We start from the raw sequence: 24,565 nt of genomic DNA on the forward strand, positions 1-24,565 counted from the left end.
AATTATTCTGCTTGCTCCCACAGCTGTCATAATTGTTTCATTAAGGGATTTAAACAAATGTATTTCTTAATTTCCCTGTCCTGTGTAATTGAATTATAGCAGTCTCCTTATGTTGGCGTTGCAAATCTGATTAATGATCATTCAAAACACAGGCAGCACTGTATTATATCCCTGAATAAGAAAGCTATATGAAATTCTACATTTGTTTTAAGAACACTGTAATCTCAAGAACCCTGACAGCTTGGTGGAAAATAAACAAAATTACAATTAAAAAAGTCTACATTGACACATTTTAAGTCCACCCCAATCTCACATAACCTCTTCAGCTGAACCAAAAAACACTTTTTTTTGCACCTGGAATCAAAACAGTGTTGCAGATCTTGACTGCATCTTTCAAAATAACATGTTTTGTAACAATAAAGGACTTGGTCCAGAAGTACGATATTGGGGAGAGAACAATATCTTTAATGCCACCAGTTAAAATCAGTGATTCAATCCTGAATTAATTCTTAAAAATTTACAGCCACCTTAGTGAATAGAAGAAATCAACAAAATGCCAGCTCCTAAGAAATTCCCGGCACTGACTTCTGGACACAAATCTGTAGGAACATCTTCTGAATGACTAAAAATTCTAACATATAACTTATCCAATATAAGATGAATCACAGAGCATCTCCTATCCAGCATAAGAAATATAAGAAGGGTTTAATAAATTCAGATACCCTGTACTCACATTGTACACTAGACACTCCAGATAACTACTTCCATGTTACTCAGCCCTGCCCCACAACACAAGGTTTCTGGCAGGGCAGTCACTGACAGAATGTCCCTCCTTATGAGCCACAACATTCCTCTGTCTTTATTTCTGTTTATTTGGAGGTCTCTTAGTAATTAATCCACTGACTCAAACCCCCGGAAAGATAGTTATCGCCTTAACTATTGCCAAGAAAGTTAATCTTTTTGAACTGGAGAACTAGAAACACACTTATAGTTACACAGTTGTTAAATTGTTTTACGGAACACATACCAATGGGTAAAATGACATCCTCTATTAAAAATCAAACTAGACATTTCAGAGAAATATGGTCTCCATTTATTGGCAATCTAAATTTACAGTGCACACTCACATATGCATACTAAGAGACACGTACACTTACACACCATGTATCGTGTATCACCACAATATCCCACTTTTTAATATAGTAGTAGCTATATAAATATAAAGTAGCTGTGGTTATTATTATCCCTCTCATTTATGTAATTAGCAAACTAATATAGCAAACTATATACTGAATTTAACCATAAAGTGTCCCTTATAAAGCTTACACTTATTGTACATTTTTTCTGGTCTCATTTTGTCTTACAGTATGTCCTCCTCTTTTTTTTCCCTTCTGGTCTGTCTATTTTTCCATTCTTGTTGAATTTGCATTATGAAAATATATATTTAAAAAAAAAACATCAAAGGCCAAAAAAAATACATCAGCAAATCTAATGTTCTTTTTTTGTATGAATTGACAATGTATAACTTGATATTGAGAAATAATATCAATCTTTATTAGGTTATCTATATTTAATTTTGATATGTTCTGAAGATATAAAATGAAATAGCAGCCTGGAGAAATGGTGAATTGCATTATTGTTATCCAGTATTTCTGTAAGCATTTCTGTATTAAGATACATTAATATGCTGCAGTCCTGTAGTATTTCTGTCAGATTAAGTACATACTGTATCCTTTCTGTGCACAACAGTGATACTGTACCTAAGGGATTTGTGCCTGGTCATATACTTCACTACCTTAAATTACTATTATTATAGATCCATATAGATCCACTGTAAGGCATTACAGTGCGGCTAGCATTTATTTGTGCAGTGGCCTCATAGGAACAATACATGCACTCTCCAGTGAAATACTGACTTTAACATCTTTTAGTGTCATTGGGTTATGAGATGACATTTATTAACGTGTAAATAAGTACAATCCGCACTCCAGCATATTATCCCATTTGGTTATACACATCTAGAGGTAATTTCATGTCACATTATTTGTGTCAAGTCATATAAAAAGCATTTTCCTTACATGTGATGAATGCCTCATCGTTTTGTACTATGTATTTTAACACAAAATTCAGAAGATTTTAGCTTTGTTCACAAGTTATCCCTGCTGGTTTACTGTTTTTCTTCGACAGCTCCCAGATTTCCAAGACCCATTCCCTTTGGACCAAAGTTTTTGGCGTAGCAAACTGGGGGAGAAAGAAAAAGAAGGAAATGTGAGGAAGATCTACAAATGATGAACCACCTTTCCTTTAGGGTAGACTAGAACTTGTCATTACTTGTATTTTAAACTGTAATATTTATATGAATTTCATGTTGAGTCTACTATTGGTCAGAACACAATAGTGATTGTTATAGACTTTTTAGGGTCAAATTATCGTGGTGTAAGCAGCACATACAGTAACAGCAGACTTTTTTAAGTTGACAGCTGGCAGAGGGTTGGTAGAGATAAGGACTGTGATTAGAGCCTCTTCACTGAAAAGGTTATTAAAAGTCTTCATGTTGGTTCTAGGAATTGAAAGGCAATCCGCATTCTTCTTTACTCTAACGAGGCTCTCTAATCATGCTCTTAGAATGTTATTAATTTTAATACATTGTTAATTTTTAGAAACCTTTTATCCAGGTTTTTTTTTTGTTTGTTTTTTGAAAAAGGAATTCGATTTGACATTGTGCAGATTTAACTGTCCTGACACTAAACTGTTCTTTAGCTTAAGCTATACTTCAATGGGTTGCTCATTGTTTGTAGACTGGGCAAAAAGATCAAAGCTTGGTATAAATAGAATAGTGTTACTTATTCTAGAAATTATGGCATTTACAAATTGCCTTAAAAATACTCTACATTCTATTACTTATTTGTTTATTTTAAAGATTTAATGTTGTTAACTAGTATATTCCTAATGTGTGTTTTTTTATTTAAATATGTGGGTCTTCTCTATACCTTTGCAGTAAATCTCTCCATCTTTGTCAGTCACTGTCGTAGATTCCAGACTCTTCCCACAGAGGGCACAGCGGAAGCATGTTTTATGCCAGGGCTGAACACAGAGAGCAGAGAATTTTATTTAGGCTTTGTTTCATTGTGGTATTTAACAATAATGACCAATATCAACTGTTATCACACTTTTTTTCTGAGTGAATAATTTTCATTTTCCATAAAAGTCAGCTCAGTTGCTAATAATTAATATATTATTAATATAATTTAACTCCTGCAGACAGGTGAACAGACGTTAGTGAGCTGTGGACTGGAAATGCACCACTTTATGAATACTATCCATTTTTATTTATCTTTATACAGTTGTATGTACCAAGCTTGAAACTTCTTACTGAATGTATTAGGTTTTGGAGATGCTCTAACTTCAAGCCTCTGCAATGAGAACTTTTAACCAGACACAATCACATATAGAGACATTTTCTCAGTGGGACAAACTCGCTTCTCTTAAAAAGAAGTGGGTGAGTCACAAACAACAAAGTTTGTGTTATTTTGTGTGCTATAAATGGAGCACACTTCGCTGGTATTTACTCCCACAAACGTCCAAATCGATGACACCTGAAGCAAACAAATTTGCTTTATCCCAGAGATTCTGTTTATGAAAGAATGAGCAACTGACCCTTGTTATTGTTCTCATTCAGCTGGACAGTATGTGCTTCATGCAGCCATTCTCAAAGTTACAAATGTCAAAAAAACTGTTACTGTTCTGTAGGTTCTGTAGGTATGAGCATGGCTTTCCTTCAGCAGATGTGACTCCAAAAGCATCAGTTTTCATCCTCTCTTGTCTGAAAGCCAGCTGTGCATATTTGTACCTTTCCTCCTCCCATGACTTTCTCTGCAGCGTAAACAGCCTTAGAACAGCGTGGGCATCTCTCTGAGCCTCCGAATTTCTGAGCAAACTTGTTGGGGTTCGAGTTCGCTGTCGGGCGATGAGGCTTTGATCTAATCCAAAGAGGTGGGAAAAAATGCATTAGTACATAAGTTTTATTGCATCTATAAAAGTCAAAGGTTATTTGTCCAACTGCAGTTGTGGGCATAAGGCTTATGTATTAGTTTATACCCCCAACCATAGCCCTTAACCTACCCTTAAACTTGAACTGACCTCATTTTCACAAACTTGAGAACAGAGGCTAAAAAGTAATTGAGGCTATACCCACACAAAAATATTCTGAACTATTGGAAATGGTATTTCAACAGTGGTTCGCAAATAGCCGTACTTTTTTAAAAACACATAGACACAGGTGTGTTGTGTGCATTCAAGGAGTGATATCTGTTTTGTTGTTTTAAGTTTTGTTTTTAAAATCACTTCGTACTTTGGGTTAAGATGGAGTGATTCCTATTCAATATATGAGCGTCGGGGGATTTTGCCTCAAGCATAATTTCCAGGTGACCCTGATCACTGCTCAGAGTCTGTTCATGACGCATTCAGTCCCGCAGTTTCTCAGGTGCGTTTCACGGTTGAACCAGGCGTCCTTGCAAAATTCTAACCGTTTGGACAAGCGTGTAGTTCATATTAAGGGGGGAAAAAACGTATTACACTGCAGAGGGCAATTGATTGATTTGACTAAACTGGGTTCTACTGAAGACGCAGAAGCTGACTATTCCCTTTGAAGTTGCAAAGTGAGCTCCAGATACGCGGATCACTTCGCGTACTAGGAACACTTTTGCGCATTCGGCACTGGACTTTGGAACACTTATTTAGTGCTGTAGTGTAGGTAAACAGGAAATTGAAAATGGTATTTGATCTGCTGGATGAATTCCCTTTACGTACTCTTGCGGTTGAATCCCCAGGTGCTCTCCGGTGTCTGAGCTGAGTGCCCCTGCACCTTGTCCATAGCCGTAACCTTTCGGACCATACTTCTTCCCGTAGCAGGTCTTGCAGTAAATCTCAGACTCGTGTGCTGCTACCGTTGTGCTATCAAGGCCTTTTCTGCAGACCACTAGAAGAAACAAAGGTAAAGCTTTCTTAGAAGACGGGAGCTGCAAAACGGGGTCGCTGCCTGTCAGCATGATGCTTCATCCCGGGGTATGATGTACATAAAAGTATCGTTTGTTAGCCAAAAGGTACATTTAAATTTAGTTAAAAACTTGACTTATCGTGCTTTCAAAAATAAAATGGCGTCAAACCTGACAATGAAAGCTATTTATAAATGTCACACATGACCTTTGCCTGGCCTGCTAAAGATAGATCTAGCATCATTCAGATTGAGCCCTGGTGATTTCCACACCTCGGTGCTACGTTGTTAAGTAGCCAAAGAAGGTCGCTGTGAAGATACCAGATACTGTATATTAGTTAATATTGTGTCAGTCTCCAAATTCCCTTGCATGCAAAATTGTCCGCTGTTGCAGTTGCGCTATTGGCCAGTATGACCTGGTTTCTAATTCCATTTTTTTTTTCGGAGGGTAAACTTTTTAATTTGCCGCAACAGACGGAGCACAGCCTGAACGGCAATTAATTAGACGGACATTTGGGATTCAGTGACATTACCGATTGCAGCCCAAATGTCAGACCTGCAATTTAATTATGGGCTACAGTTCATAACACGTGATGGAGAGCTGGATAGGTCTGCTGCCCTGCAAGCTCTTAAATCCTGGGTTTCAATTCGCAGCCCAGCGGTGCTTTTGTGCGGCGACTGCATCCCGCAGTACAAGGACACACTTTTTAGGTTAACTGGCGTCTCTAAACTACTGTATGCTCGTCTGTTTTCTGCAATGACATCTTGAAACAGGTGTCGCAGGATTTGCGTGTCTTTTGAAAAAGGGGGCAAACGTTTGGTTTAGGGTTCATTCCCTCCGCCCTCAGCACAGACCCATCCCAAATGCCCCCAAAGACAAGAATTAGCGACAGAGAACAGTGTCGTCTGTGTGAACCATTAGTGGTGAATAAACGGAGGACTCACTGCAGATAAAGCAGGTTTTGTGGAAACTTCTTCCATTGCACTGTATCTCCTCTGCGTGATAAACCGTCTTCTCACAGGCTGAACACTTCGCTCCACCTCCCCAGTTCGGCATCTTAAATCTGTTTTTTCAATCGATCTGCTGGAAAAGAGAAAAATCACACAACCGCACAACATACAGTACCTGTATCCTGAAACAACAGTATTTACCAACTTCACATCATTTAATACCTAATTGGAACTGCATTTTCAGACCATTAATACTTTTAAAAATATTTTATAAGGGATTCCTTTCAAGCATGTTTACTCTAAAAGTTCTAAAATTAAGGGGTTTTAGCGTGTTATGACATTTTCATGGCCTTAAAAGCAAAACATTTTGCTTTTGAATCTTTATTCACAGAGCATTGAACGTATTTTAAACGTATACCAAGTTCTTTTAGTAATACATATATAGTATTAATTTTATATTGCGTTGCACATATTAATTAGTGCCAAGTTTTTTTACACGTCAAGACACAACTAGAAGAAAGTCCATTTAGCCCGTTATTTAAAACGTTATGACCAATTTATAATATAGTGATAAGAATGAACAGAAGAGTGTTTGATGTGTGTGAAGTTTTATCCCAAAAGAGCGATAAGGTATCGGGTGACTGACAGACTACACGCAAGTTACTTATCCTCTCCATTGATTAAGCGACATTAAGCAATTTGAATGTCTGGAATGCCACGATAAGAGTCCAGGAATAGGGTCTGTACAAAGACCACAGTTACGTACTGAAGAACTTATGCCAATGTTTCTTTAAAGGTAAATAGATGTTTTTCATGCAGTTTGAGACTTCTTTCCCGGAATATACAAATCGACTTGAGGGGAAAAAAATAGTTTAGTAACAGATGTAACTAACTCCTGAGATAAAACGATATTGGCAAGAATTTATTAAAACATTAACTGGTATGCTGGTTTTTTATTCTATTCGGCTGGACTTCATCAGGACTACCATAATGGTTTCACTGTTTAATTACATAAAACACAACTCTAATGATATTCTGGACGAGACGAGAATTTTGCCACTACAATTTACTAACGCCAAAATCAATACAAAAGTATTTTACAACCAGTTAAGCCAACATAACTCATGATATAGCACGGAATACAATATTTTGACATGACATTCTGTGATACTTTGAGAAAAAGTCTTTGTAAAACAATACCAAGACTTACAAAATAGAGATCCCTGGGTCTAGTAGTCCTTCTCTGTTGCTTAGATCGGAGGGTTTGAGTTGATGTCAAACCAGGCAGCCTTAAATACTGGACATCTTTCATTCACAGCTATAGGAGGTATCAGTAGCTGACGTCCAAATTAAGCGGTCTTCCCAAAATAACTTCTGACAAATCCTTTGCTTTGTGCTGGGAACTGGTGAGTCCCTAGGGGAGCCATTTGTTCTCATGATAAATATGGGCATGTGTGTAAATATGAAGGCAGCTGCATGTGTCAGATTTGTAGGAGGCTGTATTGAAGGGTCCTTAGTTAAGAATTTTCATCAGTGAAAAGAAATACAGGTGTTGTATGCTGAAGACAAAAAGAATCCCCCTTTATTTTCTTAGTAAATGTGTACATATCAAATTAAGTCAACTGCAATCCAACCAAAGCAGTCCAGGTTAACAACTTTTATCATTGACAAATGTAAGAAAATCCTTCCTATAAATTAATGAAATTATAATTCACCTGATTACACTAATAGGAAATCTCCCCATACATTCATTTTTTATCTTTATTTCATAGATACCAATTAAAGAACTGTAACAGTTAACATATAAAATGTGCAAAATGTCATTGTGCTGTACATCTTTTTGATAACATGCAAAACATGAATCATCCATATATCGGTTTGATTTGTCCTATTAAGGCTACTTGTATTACTGAATAAGAAACATTTGTCATAGTTTATTCCTACATGCATATTTTGAATATCCTAAATGGGCATTGGAAAATTATGCAGTACATTAATGCATTGGGTCTGAGGTGCTGTGTCACTTCCTGCTTAAAGCTCCAGTTCTGCTACAGCACTGACTGTATAAAAAGCTAGTGTTTAACATTAAAGATAGAGATCTTCAGTGTGAATGTTTTCTCATCCTGTGGAAATGTTGATTAACTGTTAAAACATTGTCTCTGCTTTAAGACGTACAGTGTAAACTGTATTTGTATTTTTGCAGGTTTTCAAGACCAGTTAGTTTCAGTGATCATGGGGCACAACAGTCTGGTTCAGTAGAAACTGCAAGAAGTAAACAGCAGAGTACATATGCTGTTTTGTAACTACTCTAAAACCTGCAGGTACCTTACTATGAAGTTAACCATATATTTTAAAAGTTTTTCCAAGCTGCAGTTTTTATTAGAGGACACCTGGTAGCAGAGGCTGTAGTCTTCAGAAGGTATATCCATCTGTTTTGTAAAGTCCACAGAACTTGTTAATGACTTTCACTGCAGATGTTGCAGGACCTGAACACGTCTGTGCTCAGGACCAAGAAATTGCAAAGTTACTAGTAATTTTAATATGAACTAGCGTACCCCTTTGTGCAAAGGGACACCCCCCGCCCCCCCCCCACTCACACAGTCACAATGTCAAAGCTTTATAAATAACGTTTTGCAGCTCATGAAAAACAAAAACAGTGTAGAGAGGGTCTGCTGCTACAGTCTTCAGGTTTCTTCAGTGCTCACTTCAAGTTTCCTCTGCGGTATGTAAATGTTCTCGTGAGACGAGTGACTAGACGAGACCACAGCAGCCAAGGGAGACAAGGTGGAGACTGGGGTGTGGAAGAAACTCTGTTGAGCACATGGGGATGCTTTGGGCGTTGCCAGAAGAGGCTGTAGAAAATAAAAACAGTAACAGTCAGCTAACAGCTTGGATTCAAGGTGTGTAATGGATACTTTTACTCTAATGTTAATTCATGCTTTACATAGACAGTTCTGACTGCCTCTGTAACTGGTTAAAAAGAATTTCGACATAGTTTGCACGTCTATTTTGTATTTCACTGCTGCTATAAATATTTAGTAATTTACAATGTGTTACATCAACAACTGCATATTACTACATAGTAGCTTAAAACCTTTTTTTTTAGGTTGAAATTTTTTTTCTCTCTTCCTTTAAGAGGTCCTAGTTCTCACCTGCTGTAAACTGATCAAAGTCACATGCTGTCCAGGCATCTGAGGCTGAACCGGGACTGGAGACATAGGCTTGATGAAGATCATCCCCCCTGGCTGAAAGCTCAGGTGTCCTGGGACGGGGCTGGCTTGCTCCAGGGGGGCGGCCACAGTGCCGGGGCTGGCACCCTGCGGGATTCCAGCTGAAATCAGCCCGAGGTTCTGTAGTGTGAAGTTCAGTATTGCGGGGCTGGGGCTGTTCATGTGCTGCCCGGAGGCAAAGGAAGGGCTCGACTGGTTGATAACCGGAAAGGAGCCGAGGGAGACGGAGGGGCTGGGGTGCTGAAACGTGGCGTGCGATGTGAAGTTCGTCGGGGTGAGTTCTGAAGACATCACAGGTAGGGCCCCTGTGGGGGGGGGGGGGGTAAAGACAGAATGGTAGTCAAATGGGTTTCAAGCACTTCGGAAACATGGGACTTCCAATGTTATCTTGTGAGCTTTCTCGTTCCGTGTCGGTACCTGTGACAGGGGGTTGGTAAGCCTTGTGGTTTGAAGCTGAGGCCTTGGGGCTTTCTCCGTCCGGGGACCGCGACCTCTGAAGGCTGAAGAGGGACTGCTGCGATATGGGAATGAGATAGCCGGCTGGCACTAGTGCCTGGAACAACAGATGTACAAAAATCAATGATCAGAACACATTTTCCCATCATTTGATATAATTTGGAACGTAAATATAAAACTTTGGTTACCTCAGGGTGCAGATGACCAGAAGGCACCATGATTTCTGGCACGGAGACCGATCGTATAGGAGTAAGTCCTGCTTCGCTGTCGGAACACGAAAACTTCTCTTCTTTTTCCAGGAATGTCTCCACACTTTCATCAAGCTGCTCTGATCCCTTGTTCTCCGGGGTATTGATAAACTCTGGATCCAAGTGCAAGGCTCTAGGCGATGGTCTGTTGGGTACCAATCCCCTGCGTGCCTTGAGCTTGTCCAGGTAGAGTTCGTATAGCTCTGCTTCACTGGGTGACGAACCCTGATGATAAAAACCAGGAGATAATTTCACTTAAGGATGAGCATATTCTCGGGTCGCATCTGAGAAAATTCACACCGAATCATCGGTGACCAAGCAGGAGAGTTACATATGTCTTTCCTTAACGCTTGACTAAACCTATTGCTTAGGCACTTTTTAAAATAATAAACAGATTAACTCTTCTGAATGACATAGTTTGCTAACAGTGAACGTAGCTAATATATTTAGGTTATCTGTAGCTCTGGAAACACCCTTAGAATCAAAAATAGAAAGGGGAAAATGGTTATACCCTAGAATTTGTCTGGGTCTTCTTTCTTTTTGGAGAAGAGTTTTCAAGCTTTTCAGTACAGGCCTGTTTATAGTCCCTCTTGGGACTGATCAGCGAACAAGGCGACTGGCGATTCTTTTCAGAGGAGTCATTTTCTGGATCAGAAGCTGCAGCTGTCCTGTCGCAGTGGATTTCCAAGCCAGCGTCAGGTGGACTTTCTCCAACTTTATCTTCAAATCTCATGGATCGTACAGCCAGGCTGGAGCGATTAGCTACTGGCCGCGCACAAGAGTGCACATATATAGCACACGGTCCAGCAGTCTGGTTCTGAGGTAGTATCACGGGGATGAGGGGAGAATACTGACAGTGAAGATACGGTACTGCTCTGTTAGATGGCGCAAGGGTCTTAGCCTGAGAGTTGGTATCCTGCTGTTCTGTATTTACTAGTAGCTCAACAGCTCCTGATGTTTTGGTGGCTTTTCCTTTTTGTTTTTGAGCTTGTGTCACAGTCTGTTTGGGTTTCTTCTTGCTTTTCCTAAAACAAAAGTAAATAGCAGTTTATTTCATGAGGTAGAAAAATGAGTTGCATTGAACAAATGAAGTTTTGATTCCCCCATGGTGACAAGATTTTTTTGTGTGTATGTGCGTTATCACTGTATTAGCATTCTAGATGCATTAAGTAGTTCCGGTGGGGAGCTGCGTCAGCATGCGTAGGCTGCAAAGGAACAAGTAATAGGTTTATTCCATGCTGAAAAAAGAAGAAAGAAAACACAACGTTTCGGTCATGGAACCTTCTTCAGGTGTCTTGTCTTTCTCACACCTGAAGAAGGCTCCACGGCCGAAAAGTTGCGTTTTCTTTCTTCTTTTTTTCAGCATGGAATAAACCTATTACTTTTTCATTAGATGCATTAAGGCTATTAAAAACCAAAGCTTGATGCTTCTTCCGAACCAAGTTAAATAAGGAATAAAAAATAAGGAAATAAGAAACATTTCCGCATTACAGAAAAGAAATATTGTACTAAATGACATTAGTTAGAACTTACCTTGATTGCTCATCAAGCTGAATTTTGCAGATGGCTGCCAGCTGAGCCATTCTGCTCGGGTAACATTCAGGATCGGTCGAGTCTTGGGGGAAACAAGGATACAGAGATGAGTGTAAAGAATGAAAAAAACAATAAAGTGCAAAAAGGACATTAAATTCCATATACTTGCTCATAATCCATCACAACTTACATAATATTTAAAAACTAACATCTTATAAATGTATTGCTCAGTATTCTAGTCCGTTTGCTGGAAGAGGTTGTTTCTTGTTTAAGAAAAGATGCCAGTGATGATCTGTAAGGCACTGTGTAGCATAACATCTTGCTTCATTGTGAAATGTATCACTGTCCAGTAGTTCACTTTATCTGGGGGAATATTTATTTTCAGACTTGTAGGTGTTAAAGATGTAAAGGTTAATTTCATGGTGAAAAAGAGAAGAAAAGAAACATTTTGGCTGTGGAGACTTCTTCAAGTGCCATCTGACTCTACAGCTGAAACATTGTTTCTTTTCCGCATGGAATAAACCTTTACTTGTTCCTTTGCAGCCTACGCATGCTGACGCAGCTCCCTACTTGTGTTAAAGATGTGCCGCGCCACTGTACTGCTGTACAGAACTGTTGCTGCCTAACACTTACTTTTCATCTTGACAGGACTGCTGGGTGCAGAGTTTATTTTCCTTCGGTCATCCTGGATACTCTTGGCTAGCTTGACAAGAGATGGGTGCCGTGTGAAACTGTGCTTTGTCTTGGACGAAGGGAAGAGATTTTTGGCGCAATTTTCGATGGAGGATCTGGATTCTAATGTCCTGGACGTAGCTGAAGTGGCAGCTGATGATGTCTTTTCATCTGTGAAAAAAGGAAAAAAAAACAAGCAAAATGAAGCTTAAGGACTATAAGTAGTATGATCATATTAAACAACTGCAAAAATTATAGCATTAAAAACATACCTTTAACACTTAAGAAATCCTCAGGTCCTGTCCACTTGAATGCTGGCTTCCGGCCTCTCTCCTCTGTAACATGCACCTTTTTTATCAGCTCCAGACTACTCAGCACGTTAGCGATGTCATACAGCCTCCGGATTTTTGCTGGAATAGATGCATTGGAAACCATAAGCACATGCTGTCCCCGAATTATTGAAGTATTGTAGAGCAACCGAGCACGCGTCATAAAACGGAAATGGTCCAGATAAATAAAATACTGCTCACTTTTAAACTTGCTCTTATCCAAATCAATCACTTGATCCTCTCCGATGAGAATTTTAGCTGCGATGTCCAGACTGACCACTCGGGGCTTGGAAACCAAGAACAGCATCACGAACTTCTGACTCATAACTCTCAGCGACTTGTCCTTCCTGCTGTTGACCGAAGCTGTGAAAGCAGAAAGGAAATGGCGGTGAGGTTTCTGTTGTTTAGAGTAGTTCTCTTTTTTTATAGAGCTGCAACTTTCCTCCATGTATATGTATGACACTTCACTCTGAGGCAAAAACCAGTTTCTTCATCTAATATTTTGGTCGTGGTCATAGGTTGTAAATCTGCATTTAACACCTTGACGGCTTCAGTTTTCCGTTTAGCTTTTCAAATGTTTGTGAAAGCATTTCACCCAGATAGACATAAGCAGATGCTTTGAGGGGAAAGATTTAATAGAGTTAAATGTGAGCTTCATTTCTGCATGATGTCGCTGTTGGAAGCCTCTTCCTTCTGTGCACATTTCCGCACCCAGACAAAAGGGAGCGTGTCTGAAGCGCGGAGCCTCACCTGCTCTGAACTCCATCCCCGGGAGCTCCACGAAGAACATCTCCCTCTGCCCGACGTCGCCATCCAGCCCCCCGGCTGGCCGCGCGTCCTCGTTCTCCTTTTCCTCTGCGTCCGAGTCGAACTCCCTCTCGTGACTCCTCTGCTTCAGCTGCTGCATCTGCGCGGAGTACCCGTGCTCCTCGCCCACCTGCTTCAGCATGCCCAGGGTCTGCGCCAGCTTGCCCCGCCCGTGCCAGGTGTAGCGGTTCTTGGCCAGCCGGCTGACCATGTGCAAGCTCTCCAGCACGTTGACGATGTCGTAGATGCGCCGGCGCTCCACATCTGTGTGATCACAACGCGGGTTCTTTTAAAAATGTATAAGCGAGACGCGGGTTGAAGATGAGCACCACAAAGGTGAATGAAATATCTTATTGTGGGAATCCTGTGACGTACAAGCACAGTGCAAACCAGGAGTTGTTAACTAGCAGCCTGGGGCTGTTCAGAGACTTCCTAGGTTTTCCCATCTAATTGTTCGTAAAATTACACAACAGATCTGCTCTGGCTCTGCTTGTGGTGCATCTGTTGATTTGCAATTGTTTTTGATATTTTAAAAGTAACAGTAACTTGTCATGTAACTCTTGTTGGCTCTGTCTTTATCTTTTGTGGTTGTTTTTGAGAATCACTTCCTAAACATGGAACCTCCAGACAGAAAATGGTTGAAAATGGACTACTGAAACATAAATCGCAACTTACGAAGCTCTCCAGCTACTTCATCAAGACAGATATCGTTGTTGAGGGCAGAGTTGGGATAATCGGGATATCTTGCTAGGAATTTGTGGCAGAGTAACCCCAAACTCTTCTCTTTCCGGCTTGTTTGAAGTTTGTCAGAATCATCGCCAAAGTGTTCCTGGGGGACGGAGACACAAATGAGTAATTAAATTGAGTTCAGGATTGCGTAGTACCTTAAATCAAGGTCTAATAGTTACACCATAATAATTGTTCAACTCCAGATTCTTTGTAGGATGGGAAAAAATATACAAATGCTGTTTGGACCAGGATGAATGAATTATACATGTAATGCAAGGTTATTTTCAGCAATCTAATACCAGATTTAAACCTGCAGGTATGGAGAATTGACATTTACCTGAGAACTATCAATAGCCCCTGCCCCTTCAGTGTCATCAATGCATAGCTCCTTTTCCCTGTTCCTGATCTCCGGACTAACAGCGCTGATCAGGATTTTAAGGTTTGCTGTTGGGGTCCAAGGCTCACAGGCAGGAGTGTCTTTCCCCTTGGTTGGCGTCGTCAGAGACCCCATGTCTTGCTGACTCTCTGCTAATACTGAATGTGAGGTAGAAGCCTTAAGTGGCGTTTTGATTCCCAGTGCAGGAGGCTCTACAAATACACCGTACTGCAAAAAAAAGAAAATTAAATGTTTAACTGAATGAATATGCATTACTTAGTGTTTCACATACAAATATCCTGCTTAAACTAAAACGTTTCCCTAAAAAACAGAAACATACAAATATATAAAGATAATCTGTACTGATTATCAATTACTGTATCAAACTTTTTATTCAGATTGGAGGAAATTTTTTGTGCCTGATGAAGACGATCAGCAGGTTACAGTGAAGGATTGTACATCGTATTACTAACCTTTCCATCCTCTTTATGCGGTGTGTTAGAGAAACGGTTTGGTTTCTGATTTAAGTTCTTTAATTCCAGCAAAGCACTTGTCATCTTCCACCTTTAAAAAAATAATTGGGGAAAAAAATCAAATCACTGTTATGTGTGTCAGTTAAATCACATACCAAACCAACACGCGTTTAAAAGGGATGCATCTGCAGCTCAAGAAAAGCTGCAACGCTGATTTCAAGATTTAAATTTTCTTATTTAAAAAAAGAACCGACCAAGCAAAATCTCCGACTTACAAAAGTCCAGAAACTCAAGAGTTAACATCAAACTCGTAGTACCCTCTGAGGAAGCCCGTCGTTAACTGACACTTGCGCTGCCGTATCAGAAACAGCCCTCAACGCAAATGCCCGCCTCTTTTGCTCATCGACCAATAAAAATGAAGCGGGAGTCCGCCTCGCTGTGAAGTTAGAGTGTCCCGCGCAGGTACAGATATTTTTAAATTATTGGCGCGGAACTCCGGGACCTTCGTCCCCAGAAATCTTTACTGCTTGCTTATTAAACACAGTGTTTCAACTCACGCACGAAGGCAAACGAATTACACTTTGTCTATGGCCATATATGTAGCGCAGAAGAAAACGACAAGCAATACGTCGACGTCTAAAACTCGTTTGGCACGCAGATTGTTTTGCTTGAAGCGTTTATGATCACCCCAGGAAAGGAATGTGCTAATTAGAGGCACACGGTATAAAACCCTAAATTTAAAAAAAATAGTCATGAATACTAATAATCGTGATGGGACGGTGGACATTTCTTGAAAATACAAGAGGCAGCGTGTTTTGGAGCGACTATACTATGTAAATGCTGGATTGTAAGAAACGCGCGGGTTATTTAAATTTTCCCCGCTCATACAATGACTGTCTGCTAGGGTAGGCAGCCCTGGGTCTCGACTGCCGCCCTTGTTTCTAGGTTTCTAGTTCAATATCAGACATTCACGGCATCAGATAAGTAATTTAATGCCTAAAAAGACAAATCTGATGTGTTTTCCAGATATTCGTTAAAGGGACATCGAAATCCCTTAGGAACCCGGCATTTAGCGAACTAGGCTTGCCTCCCCCAACTTCCTCAAGTTTAGGGAACTTTCAAACCGGGCTTTTTTTTGTAAAAACAGTTCGCTAAAAACGAAAAGTGAATCCTTTATGTAGCCCGAAAACAGCTAATTCAACAGGAGCGGGATAATCCATATTATTCACCTTATGCATAAATCCTTGTAACGTACTGTAGATACAGTAGACCAGGGATAAACTCTAAACTGTGAACAGACCCGTGCTAAAATTACACTCCAGATCGTTTTCTGATAATTCTCAGCTAACACGATATTTCTCAATATGAATCATGTTACACAAACGCATAAATTAATAAAAATAACTTACCCAGATGCAAGTTAAAAAGATCCTCTTGTATTGCTCCCCGCTTAATGTACACACACTCAGATCCTCAGAGTTTGACCATAAAAAGGTCTGTAGTTAATACAATCGATGGCTAAATATTCACTGCATTCTTCGTTTTGAAGATCCGTCTTAAAAACTTAACCGGCAAAGTGTAGCAGCTCTCATATTCGTAAACATGTAGTAAATACAAACGGTAAGGCAAGTACAAACACATATACTGTACTGGTAATAAATTATCTGTAAAACCTATAGCACTTCTAAAATTGTACAACAATCCTATGTAATTTAAAAAAAACACACTATACCAACTCATCGAATATCGAGGAACTTTATAACTTAAGGCATGCCCTGAGTTAAACCAGCGATCAGTCGCTTAGCTTACATTTCAGTGAGTAAAAAAGGAGGCATTTCGCAAATTCCCTGCCCCACTCCCGCCTGACGTCATTCATACAGCGCGCTCACCCTCCCGCCCTGCTTTACATTTCCTTCCAGCCAATCAGAGCCGTGAGAACCCGGAGCGACGTTTTTTTTAATGTTATCTGAGCGCTTCAGCGCCAAGGACTTCGTCACGTATGGCCTACGAGCAAGGGAGCGCCACTGTCCACCTTGATGCAAATATACGCCTTGGTTTCCCTGTTGTTAGCAATGACTAGGCTATGCAGCGCCGTGCTACTATGCAAGGGCTGTAAATCTAGTTGAGCTTTGTAGTGCTGGCGCTTTTAGAACAGGAATAAAACGAGAAAAAAGTGTGCTGTACAGTAAATCTCAGGGGGGTATTGTTTAGTTTGAGACGTGTGTCTCCGTTTAACGTTTAATGTGACTGTTTGAGTGTAACTTCAAGTATAAATAATCACAGAATCAAATTTGTAGGGAACAAAGTATAAATCCCAGTGATTTCTGAAAGGTATCTGAGGACTGGAAGAAGATTAAAGTGCATGAAAATATCTGATTCCCAAGCCTGGTTTCATGAAACAGATACTGACTTAGGAGGATTGCAGAAATCGTTGGGGCTTGATCCCGTTGTACATTTTGTAAGCTAAGCAGAGCTGGGTTGTTTCAGTGCTGGAAAGGGGAACTTTCAAGGAAATTCGTGTTGCTGCTGTGAGTGATTTGGTGGACCAGTAGGAGGTGCTGTTCCTCCGGGACGCGAATTTCCAAACCAAGGTCCCATAGAGTGACCGTAGGCTCCAACCACGCTGTCATGAAAGACCTGACAGCACACTTCGGAGAAAAACGGAAGAAGAGGACTGACATTATTTAAAAAAAATCTTAAGATATTGAGCCGGATTGTCTTTCAAAGCCTTAAGCCTTAAGGCTTTTTGCGCATGCACTACACATGATGGCTTTTGCTATTTCCTCGCGATCTAAGAGAATGAAATATTCCCTGTTAATTGCAAAGTTGCTCCTCTTGTGCTAAATCTCTCGTCGACGCTAGATGGCAACAGATTCCTTTTTCCCAGAGAAGTTTCCATGGAGACGGATAGCGCTGAAAAACCGGGAAGAAGACTGGCGCGCTTAGCAATGACGTAATGTGATCGATTAGAAAGAGGGGGTTCTTCAGTGCAATAATGCACTGGCTGTAAGACGGGGAGAGAGTAGCTAGCATGTGTATGGAGAGGAGCCTGTTTGCAGTGGGGCACTGAGGGGTTTTGTTTTGGGTGAGTAGGACTAGTCTCTTTCCCTCCTGCTTAAAGATGCACGTTAATTGTAGCAGGGCACGTGCGCTGCTATCCAGATTGATAAAAAATGCTTGCAGTATTATTCCTGCAGACGGGTAGCGAATCGAAGACGTACTCGTCTGACTGTGCTTAAGCAGAGAGAAGTATAACTGTCTGATCTTTAGGGACAGCAGGGAGACTCGGGAGATGTAATTAAATACTAAGTTTTGTAATGGGATTGTGTTTTATGAGCTTCCCGCAGGAGGTTGCCAAGTGCTATAATTGCAATGTTATCAAACTAAAGTAGGTTCCCATCAGCTTTTGTCTATGTATTGGCTGTATGTGCTTTAAGTTAACTCTAGAGTCTAGAAAGCATCATTCGAGGTGTACCCATTACCTCCGTCTCATACATTTATAACATTCTTGCGTGGCAGATGGTATCTACATTTGAAGACCTAGTTAAAAATGTGATTTGTTGGGTTTTTATGCAATGCGGAATCTAGATCCGTTTCACAATTGACAATTTGCCGGAATATTAGAATTAAAACCTGCGACATAGCCGCTTCAAGGCAATACAATTGATTATTTAGGCGTCTTAAAATTGATTTCGGTTCGATTTAAATGCACTATATCTGGTCAAATGTGATCCGTATCATAATTTATTATTAGTGAACTACAGACCATCACTATCTGTACAGACGCCGGAAAACACGCCTTTTAATAAATGCACTAATATTATCTATATTATATATTGCGCAATACAGTCTGCCTGTCCTCACAGGAACTGCAGATAAGGTGCTTGTCTGGGAAATTCGTCATAAATTGTACCAGAAGGTGACAATGTTACAATTTTTTACGCGGAAACTCAGAAGTGTCTTTCTTCCCAACTACCCAAACATACTGGTCGCACGGTGCTTTTCTAATACTTATTAGGAAACCGACATCTCTAATGTAGCCATGTACGCAGTAAGCTGGACGATTACATGGAAACAAAAGGCTCACGGAACACAAATTTCTGGGGTAGTTTTCGCGTCTCGCGAACATTGTTTGAATTAACAAAACGATTGAACAGCACATTGCAAGTTGCAGCCGTATCGTAAAACGAGTTGCAGTCGTTGGATTGTCATGTATTTAAGGTATATATAAACGGAAATGTTTCGAAGTCTTCGAAATTTCTCCGGGAATTGTTAAAGCACAGTTATTATAAAAAAATAAAGCGATTTCTCTCGCTACTTTCTGCTTGTACAGCCTATTCACGTCTACAATTATTTTTTATTAACCCCCAACAAGCCTGATTTCGGCTGGTCCAGCAAGTCGAGTTTGGAGACAACTTAAAAGTACATTTTAGTACTTAAACTAAAAGTCTAAAATAAAGCTACTTCAACGGCACTAATTAAGAAGCGACTAACGAGAACAAAAAAACAAGTAAAATATAATTTCTAGTACTCATTGTTTTTTCCCCCTATAATGCAGTTCATTGGGTTTAACTCGGAAAACAGGCCTGGATATCTGGCTATTGTGTATTTGCCTGAAATAAAATATTATTCTTTTCTCCTTTCACTATGGAAATTTGGTTTATTTACTGTACTGTAATACAATGTCTAGGGACTCGGGCTGACATTTAACTGTGGAAACAAATTAAAAAATATAATTTTTGTTGTCATATCAAACTGTTATCTGATGTGTTGCAAATGTTTGTAAACATTCACGGTTTGCTTTTTCTATAAGGCAACTCTAAAAAGTAAACGGCTGCAAGACCAGAGCATGTTGCATTTTAAAAACGTGTTGCACTCTCGCGTTTAACTGTTAAAACCTGTCCTTTCATTCACTTCACATTATTCCATGCGATTCACTGACATCCCTCTTGTTTTCTTTCTCAGATCGCCTCTCTCTACTCAGATGGCACCATTGCATGAAGACTTTGGGTTGTGCTCTAGTGGGATTTACAAATAGCCATTGTCAGGATTGCTGATTGATAATGGAAGGGTGACTTGTCCAGTATGTTGCGCTGATCCTATCGAGCGGTGGATTAAATGCGTCTTTGGGATGAGTGTGGCGGAGTGCGCATAACTGCAGCGATGATGAAACACAAGCCGCAAATACTGGGGGACCTTCTGCTCTTGTGCGTTCACACGCAGGCCGGCCCTTCTGGAATAAAGCTGAAATAAAAGAACCATGGTTTGGAAAATGACTGAGAAGTAGGAGGAAGAAAAGCAAAACGTCCAGGACCACAAGGTGATGATTTTCTGGAAAGTGCTCAAGTGGAAGTCTCGGGGGTTGCTTTTGAAGGAAGAGAGGTGGGCGTGAAAGGACTTTGTTTCCTCTGCCTTGGGATTTGTTGGATATTCTGGGAAAGTGACTGGAAGATAAAGGAGAGAGGATTGGCACTGAAGGAAATGGAATCTGGAGCCGAGTCTGCCCAGCATCAACATCAGAGGAGAAAGCCAGTGACTCACGGGCTGGATGATCAAAAAAGAGTAAGTTCAGGATTTCAGCATTTTGTGAACAGCAGTTTAGACCCACGGCTTTCCTTATCCATATGTGTTTTAAAAAAATAACTTTCATCGGTAGCATTCTTGAGGTTTATCCTTCCTCTGCATCTTTTGCTCAGACAAGAAGATCTTGCGAGCAAAAAAGCATGGAGGCCTCGATTAGTACACAACACAAGCCGGATGACCCTGTTGTGTCTTTGTCTGCTGGGTTTAGATGGAGAACATGTGCGTTCTGTCACTTTCTGTATTATTCTAAAAGTCTGAGGACCTTTTGCCAACTGGTGATGAGGGCAGTTCGTACTGCACTGATACTTGCGCATTGGGAGCAGAGTACCTGAATGCAGCCCACCGCTGTGTATGAATCACTTTAATGAGATTAGCACTTCAAGACGTTCAGATGTTTCATAGGTTTTGTCTCGGCTGTATTGCAGCTTTGTTATAAAAGAAGGTGCATGTGGGCTTTGTCATCTTTTGCCTAGGTAGTCTCCCTTGTGCGCACAGTCATTTGAAAAGTTTCTTTAGTAAAAGCCTTCAGGCATTGAGTTTTTGATGTTTTGTATTTGTACGAAGGTGCGAAGTTTGCTGAGAAAGTTCTCTTTAGTTTTTGGAGAACAGAGCCTTCGTGCTCAATTGAGCTGCACCGTACAGCACGAGAACCTCTTGGAGAGGAGGGGGGTGGGTTTAAAAAGAGTGTGCTAAAAACACACTTTGGGGGCGGTGTAAGGGGCCATTTAAGCTGTGCGGAATAACTTCTTTTATTCAAGTTTCTATTCTTGTGTCGCACTGAAGTGCTGGTTAAACTACACGTCAGACCGCTGGTTATGTTTGTGTGCAGGGCAGGAGTAAGCGTATTGCATGGGTAACAATCGCATACATATGTGTTGGATAGAGTGGGGTGGGGGGGTTGGTAGGCAGGGATGGCTGCATGTGGTGTTTGATGGCTATGGAAATGCACATTTCCCATCTGTTCTAGCTTTTGACCATGGTGCATGCTGGTACGGTCGTAGCATCTGAAAGTCTAATGCCACCCCATTGGTGGCAGCTGGGATAACATCAATTGGTCACGGTTTGATGATGCTCATTTTAACTTGAACTCCAGCCGTCATGGAGATTAGTACATTTATAATGATATATGTAAGATTCATTTTAATGACTGTCATGCACGGGCTGCTCTGCTCGCTTTTGTGTTGGCAAAATAAATCTTAATGTGGAGTCGAATTGCACTTCCTTCAGGTTTTCTTTTTAATGAGCTGAACTGATTGCCTGTAACTCTTGACTACCCTTGTTCTTTTCTTTTGGTAAAAGGGGACTTAATTTGAAAATTGATACATTTTTTTCCACTTCATTGGAAATTCTCAGTTTCCCCAGACTGCAGAATATTTGGATGTATTGTGTCAGCCTGCTGCAAGGACATTTCATAAGGCTGTTAATATGTCTGTGCCAATGAAAGAACATGCTTTAAAATCTTTTTTCCTCGGGTAATCATTTGTGACTGTGCACATTTAGGCTTACAAATGTTCTAGGGAGCAAGTACTGGTCTTTTACTTTTTACCCAATTAGGGATTTAGGTTTTGTAACCTGATCACCTTGGACTTATTATCATAAATATAATTTAATGGGGAAAGAAACAGCTGGGATCTTTTACTGATTTTCTAGATTGCTGTCTTTTGGACACAAGACAGGATATACCATTGATCGCAGGGCAGACACAGACATGCACACACTGGCACCAGGGCCCATTGTCCCAGAAGCGAAATGACCTAGCTGTATGTCTTTGGACTGTGGGAGGAAACCGGAGCACCTGGAAGATACCCCCATGAGTGTGAGGAGAACATGCAAACTTCACGCACCCCAGGAATTGAACCCAGAGCCATAGTGCTGTGAGGCAGCAATGCTAACCACTGCAACACCGTGCCTGAATGCTATGTTGGGGTTAAAGCTACAGTTACCACCCTTGGTACCCCAAGACTGTGAGGAGTGTGACAGTATTGGCATCATGAAATCTTAACTCCATGCAGAGTCTTAATACAGTGCCGTTCCCCCTCAGAGGTGTGTTGGAGACAGCAGTCTGCACCTGGGACCTTCTAGACCAGGCTGAAAGAAAGCAGTGCTGATCAGGAGAAATGCAATTTAATGTAGGCATGTGCGTAATGGGGCTTCTGGTGCCTGTCAAGTAAGTTTAGATCCCCCTCACCATGTCAGTGGTCCTTGTTGTAGTGGGTCAGATGCTCGACTGGGCTTTGTGGTCCAGGATAAAGATGTATGTACGGTATTTGGAATTGTGTCTGTGATAGTGAATGGGATCCAAGGTCCGGCCTCATGTTTTACACTTGCCTGTCCCCAGATGGCCCAGACTGCTTTTGCTTTTTGAATTTTTAATGGGAACAAGAGTTTCACATCCTGTTAATGTGCTTTGATGGCTATTAAACCTTTTATTTAAAAAAAAACCTCTTATCTGCCTAGTCTGTCTACAGCTTTGTGTGGCCAGAGGAGTTTTCAGTCTCCTAAAAGGCCTGCTTTAACTGGCTCGGTGTATTGTTCCTGTTGCAGAAAATAAAAAAATTGTGAAGTAATAAAATTCCAAGTAGATCCTGCAAGAGGAAATTACCTCAAGGTTGCTGAAAATATGATTTGTGTTCCTAATTGCAGATGCATTTTTTTAAGAAGATACCTTTTTCTTTCTTGGAGTTTCACAGTCAGTATTTTATCTTTTATGGTGAAAATGCAGTCTGTCTTTTTAAGCTACAGTTTCATGGAATGAAAACGGACATGTAGCCAGATAGAAAAATGGCACCTTACATTATGGAAAAAACTCTAGAAAAATAGGAAACTATAATGCATCTAAGAAGCTAGAGATTATAGCACTGAAACAGTTGTGCCAGCAGTTCGGTGTATTTGTCATAATGCACCTGCCATGAAAAGCTCAATTGCAATGAGATGCTTATATGGTAAATAAGATGTGATCAGTCTATATGATTTTAAAAATTGATCATCTCCTGTGGACAGTAAATGCATATTTTGGAGTAGCAAATACGTTGCTCTGTCTTTAGATTACTTTGAAATACGCTACTGAATATAACGTATTGACTGCCTTTGCCTCCCATGTGCTTGTTATAGCTCGGTTGGTGGCTGGGATGTGGAAGGTATTTTTCCATCTTGGATTCGGTTTTCCTTAGCAGTGGGGTGTTTGGTGTGTAAATCGTAGTGCCACGTGTCGCTAGTCATTTGTTCACCCTACCTGTACTCCACTGGGATTGTGTTACAGATTTAACATTCCCATTTATTTGTATTGATTTTTATGAAGAACATTTTGTTCTGGAAAAATCACAGGATATAAATGTTTTATTTTTCACTGTGTGGAGGCATTGAGTTGTGTGATCCGAACATTATGACTGTGGGCTTGGGATTATTTTTTTTTTGTCCCTTGGGTATTCTTTCTTTCTAACCCTCCCCCCAACAAGTTGCCTCCTTAAGTTAAAGCAAACTTTCCCAGTGAGGTAGATTTTTTCTGAAAATAGCAGTTGCGCTTAATATTTAATGTGAATGCCTGTGTAGGTCCCTTCAGCACCAAGTTCACAACCAAGTTGTCCGATTAAACTGGCAATGGTGAAGCATTTTAGTTTCGCCCATCCAACAGTGTTTCTTCATTTGACTTAGTTGTGCTGCAGTAACTAAGTTGGAAGGTTTGGATGTTTTGTGAAGCAGAGTGCTGTCAGCTGTAATAATTGCATTGGCTGACATTGAAATTAATCATTTTTACGAAGCTCTAAACGAGCAGAGAATGTACAAATGTGAGCGGTTTGGAGAATGGTGAGAGAGGCTTTCCTGTACCTTTTTTCTCATCTTGGAAAGTGAAATGGATGAAATTTAGTTCAGATCTTTTTATTGAAGTTTTACAAGGTGGACAACGCATCACCATAAACAACTGAACAAAGTTTCCAAGTTGTAAATCCCCTAAATTCCTGATCCTAGATTCAATCTCCCCCCTGAAGACATGGATGGGTTTTAGAAGCGTTTGGCACTCTTGTTAGATAAAAAGCTATTACTGGAACACTTGCAAGTTCCCGGTTTTGAGAAAGCTTATTTTTAGATCATTTTTGGACCTGACCTTCAGAATGTTTCCCCCATTGTGTTTTATTTGATTGGCTTCATGGGAACTGAAGTTAAAGGAGATGGTCGCCGCAACCCTAA

At 40.4% G+C, this 24,565-nt stretch overlaps 2 protein-coding genes across 3 annotated transcripts; both read right to left on the bottom strand.

Annotated features, from left to right (window-relative positions):
* Nucleotides 1-1,070: 1,070 nt before the first annotated feature.
* Nucleotides 1,071-7,380, bottom strand: csrp3 (cysteine and glycine rich protein 3). Of its 2 annotated transcripts, none has more exons than XM_088934740.1 (6): nt 7,155-7,380; nt 5,939-6,074; nt 4,810-4,978; nt 3,851-3,980; nt 2,991-3,084; nt 1,071-2,241 (listed from the first exon to the last, which is right to left on the bottom strand). In XM_088934740.1, the coding sequence occupies exons 2-6, from the start codon at nt 6,048-6,050 to the stop codon at nt 2,168-2,170; spliced, it is 579 nt and encodes a 192-aa protein (XP_088790866.1). In that variant the 5' UTR covers nt 6,051-6,074; nt 7,155-7,380; the 3' UTR covers nt 1,071-2,167. The 2 variants fall into 2 exon arrangements, with proteins under 2 accessions (XP_088790866.1, XP_088790867.1); XM_088934741.1 differs by having other exon boundaries at nt 5,939-6,077; nt 7,155-7,256.
* A 1,248-nt stretch (nt 7,381-8,628) lies between these two features.
* On the bottom strand, nt 8,629-16,227 carry e2f8 (E2F transcription factor 8). Its single transcript, XM_088934739.1, has 14 exons — nt 16,207-16,227; nt 14,798-14,888; nt 14,286-14,552; nt 13,895-14,048; nt 13,163-13,483; nt 12,614-12,775; nt 12,356-12,493; nt 12,045-12,254; nt 11,412-11,493; nt 10,390-10,903; nt 9,819-10,103; nt 9,592-9,727; nt 9,097-9,479; nt 8,629-8,796 (listed from the first exon to the last, which is right to left on the bottom strand). Exons 2-14 carry the CDS (start codon nt 14,879-14,881, stop codon nt 8,629-8,631), a joined length of 2,904 nt encoding a protein of 967 aa, XP_088790865.1. The 5' UTR covers nt 14,882-14,888; nt 16,207-16,227.
* Between the last annotated feature and the right edge of the window lie 8,338 nt (nt 16,228-24,565).

Source organism: Atractosteus spatula, chromosome 16 (assembly GCF_055471065.1).
Source record: "Atractosteus spatula isolate fAtrSpa1 chromosome 16, fAtrSpa1.hap1, whole genome shotgun sequence".
In the NCBI taxonomy this organism is placed as follows: Eukaryota; Metazoa; Chordata; class Actinopteri; order Semionotiformes; family Lepisosteidae; genus Atractosteus; species Atractosteus spatula.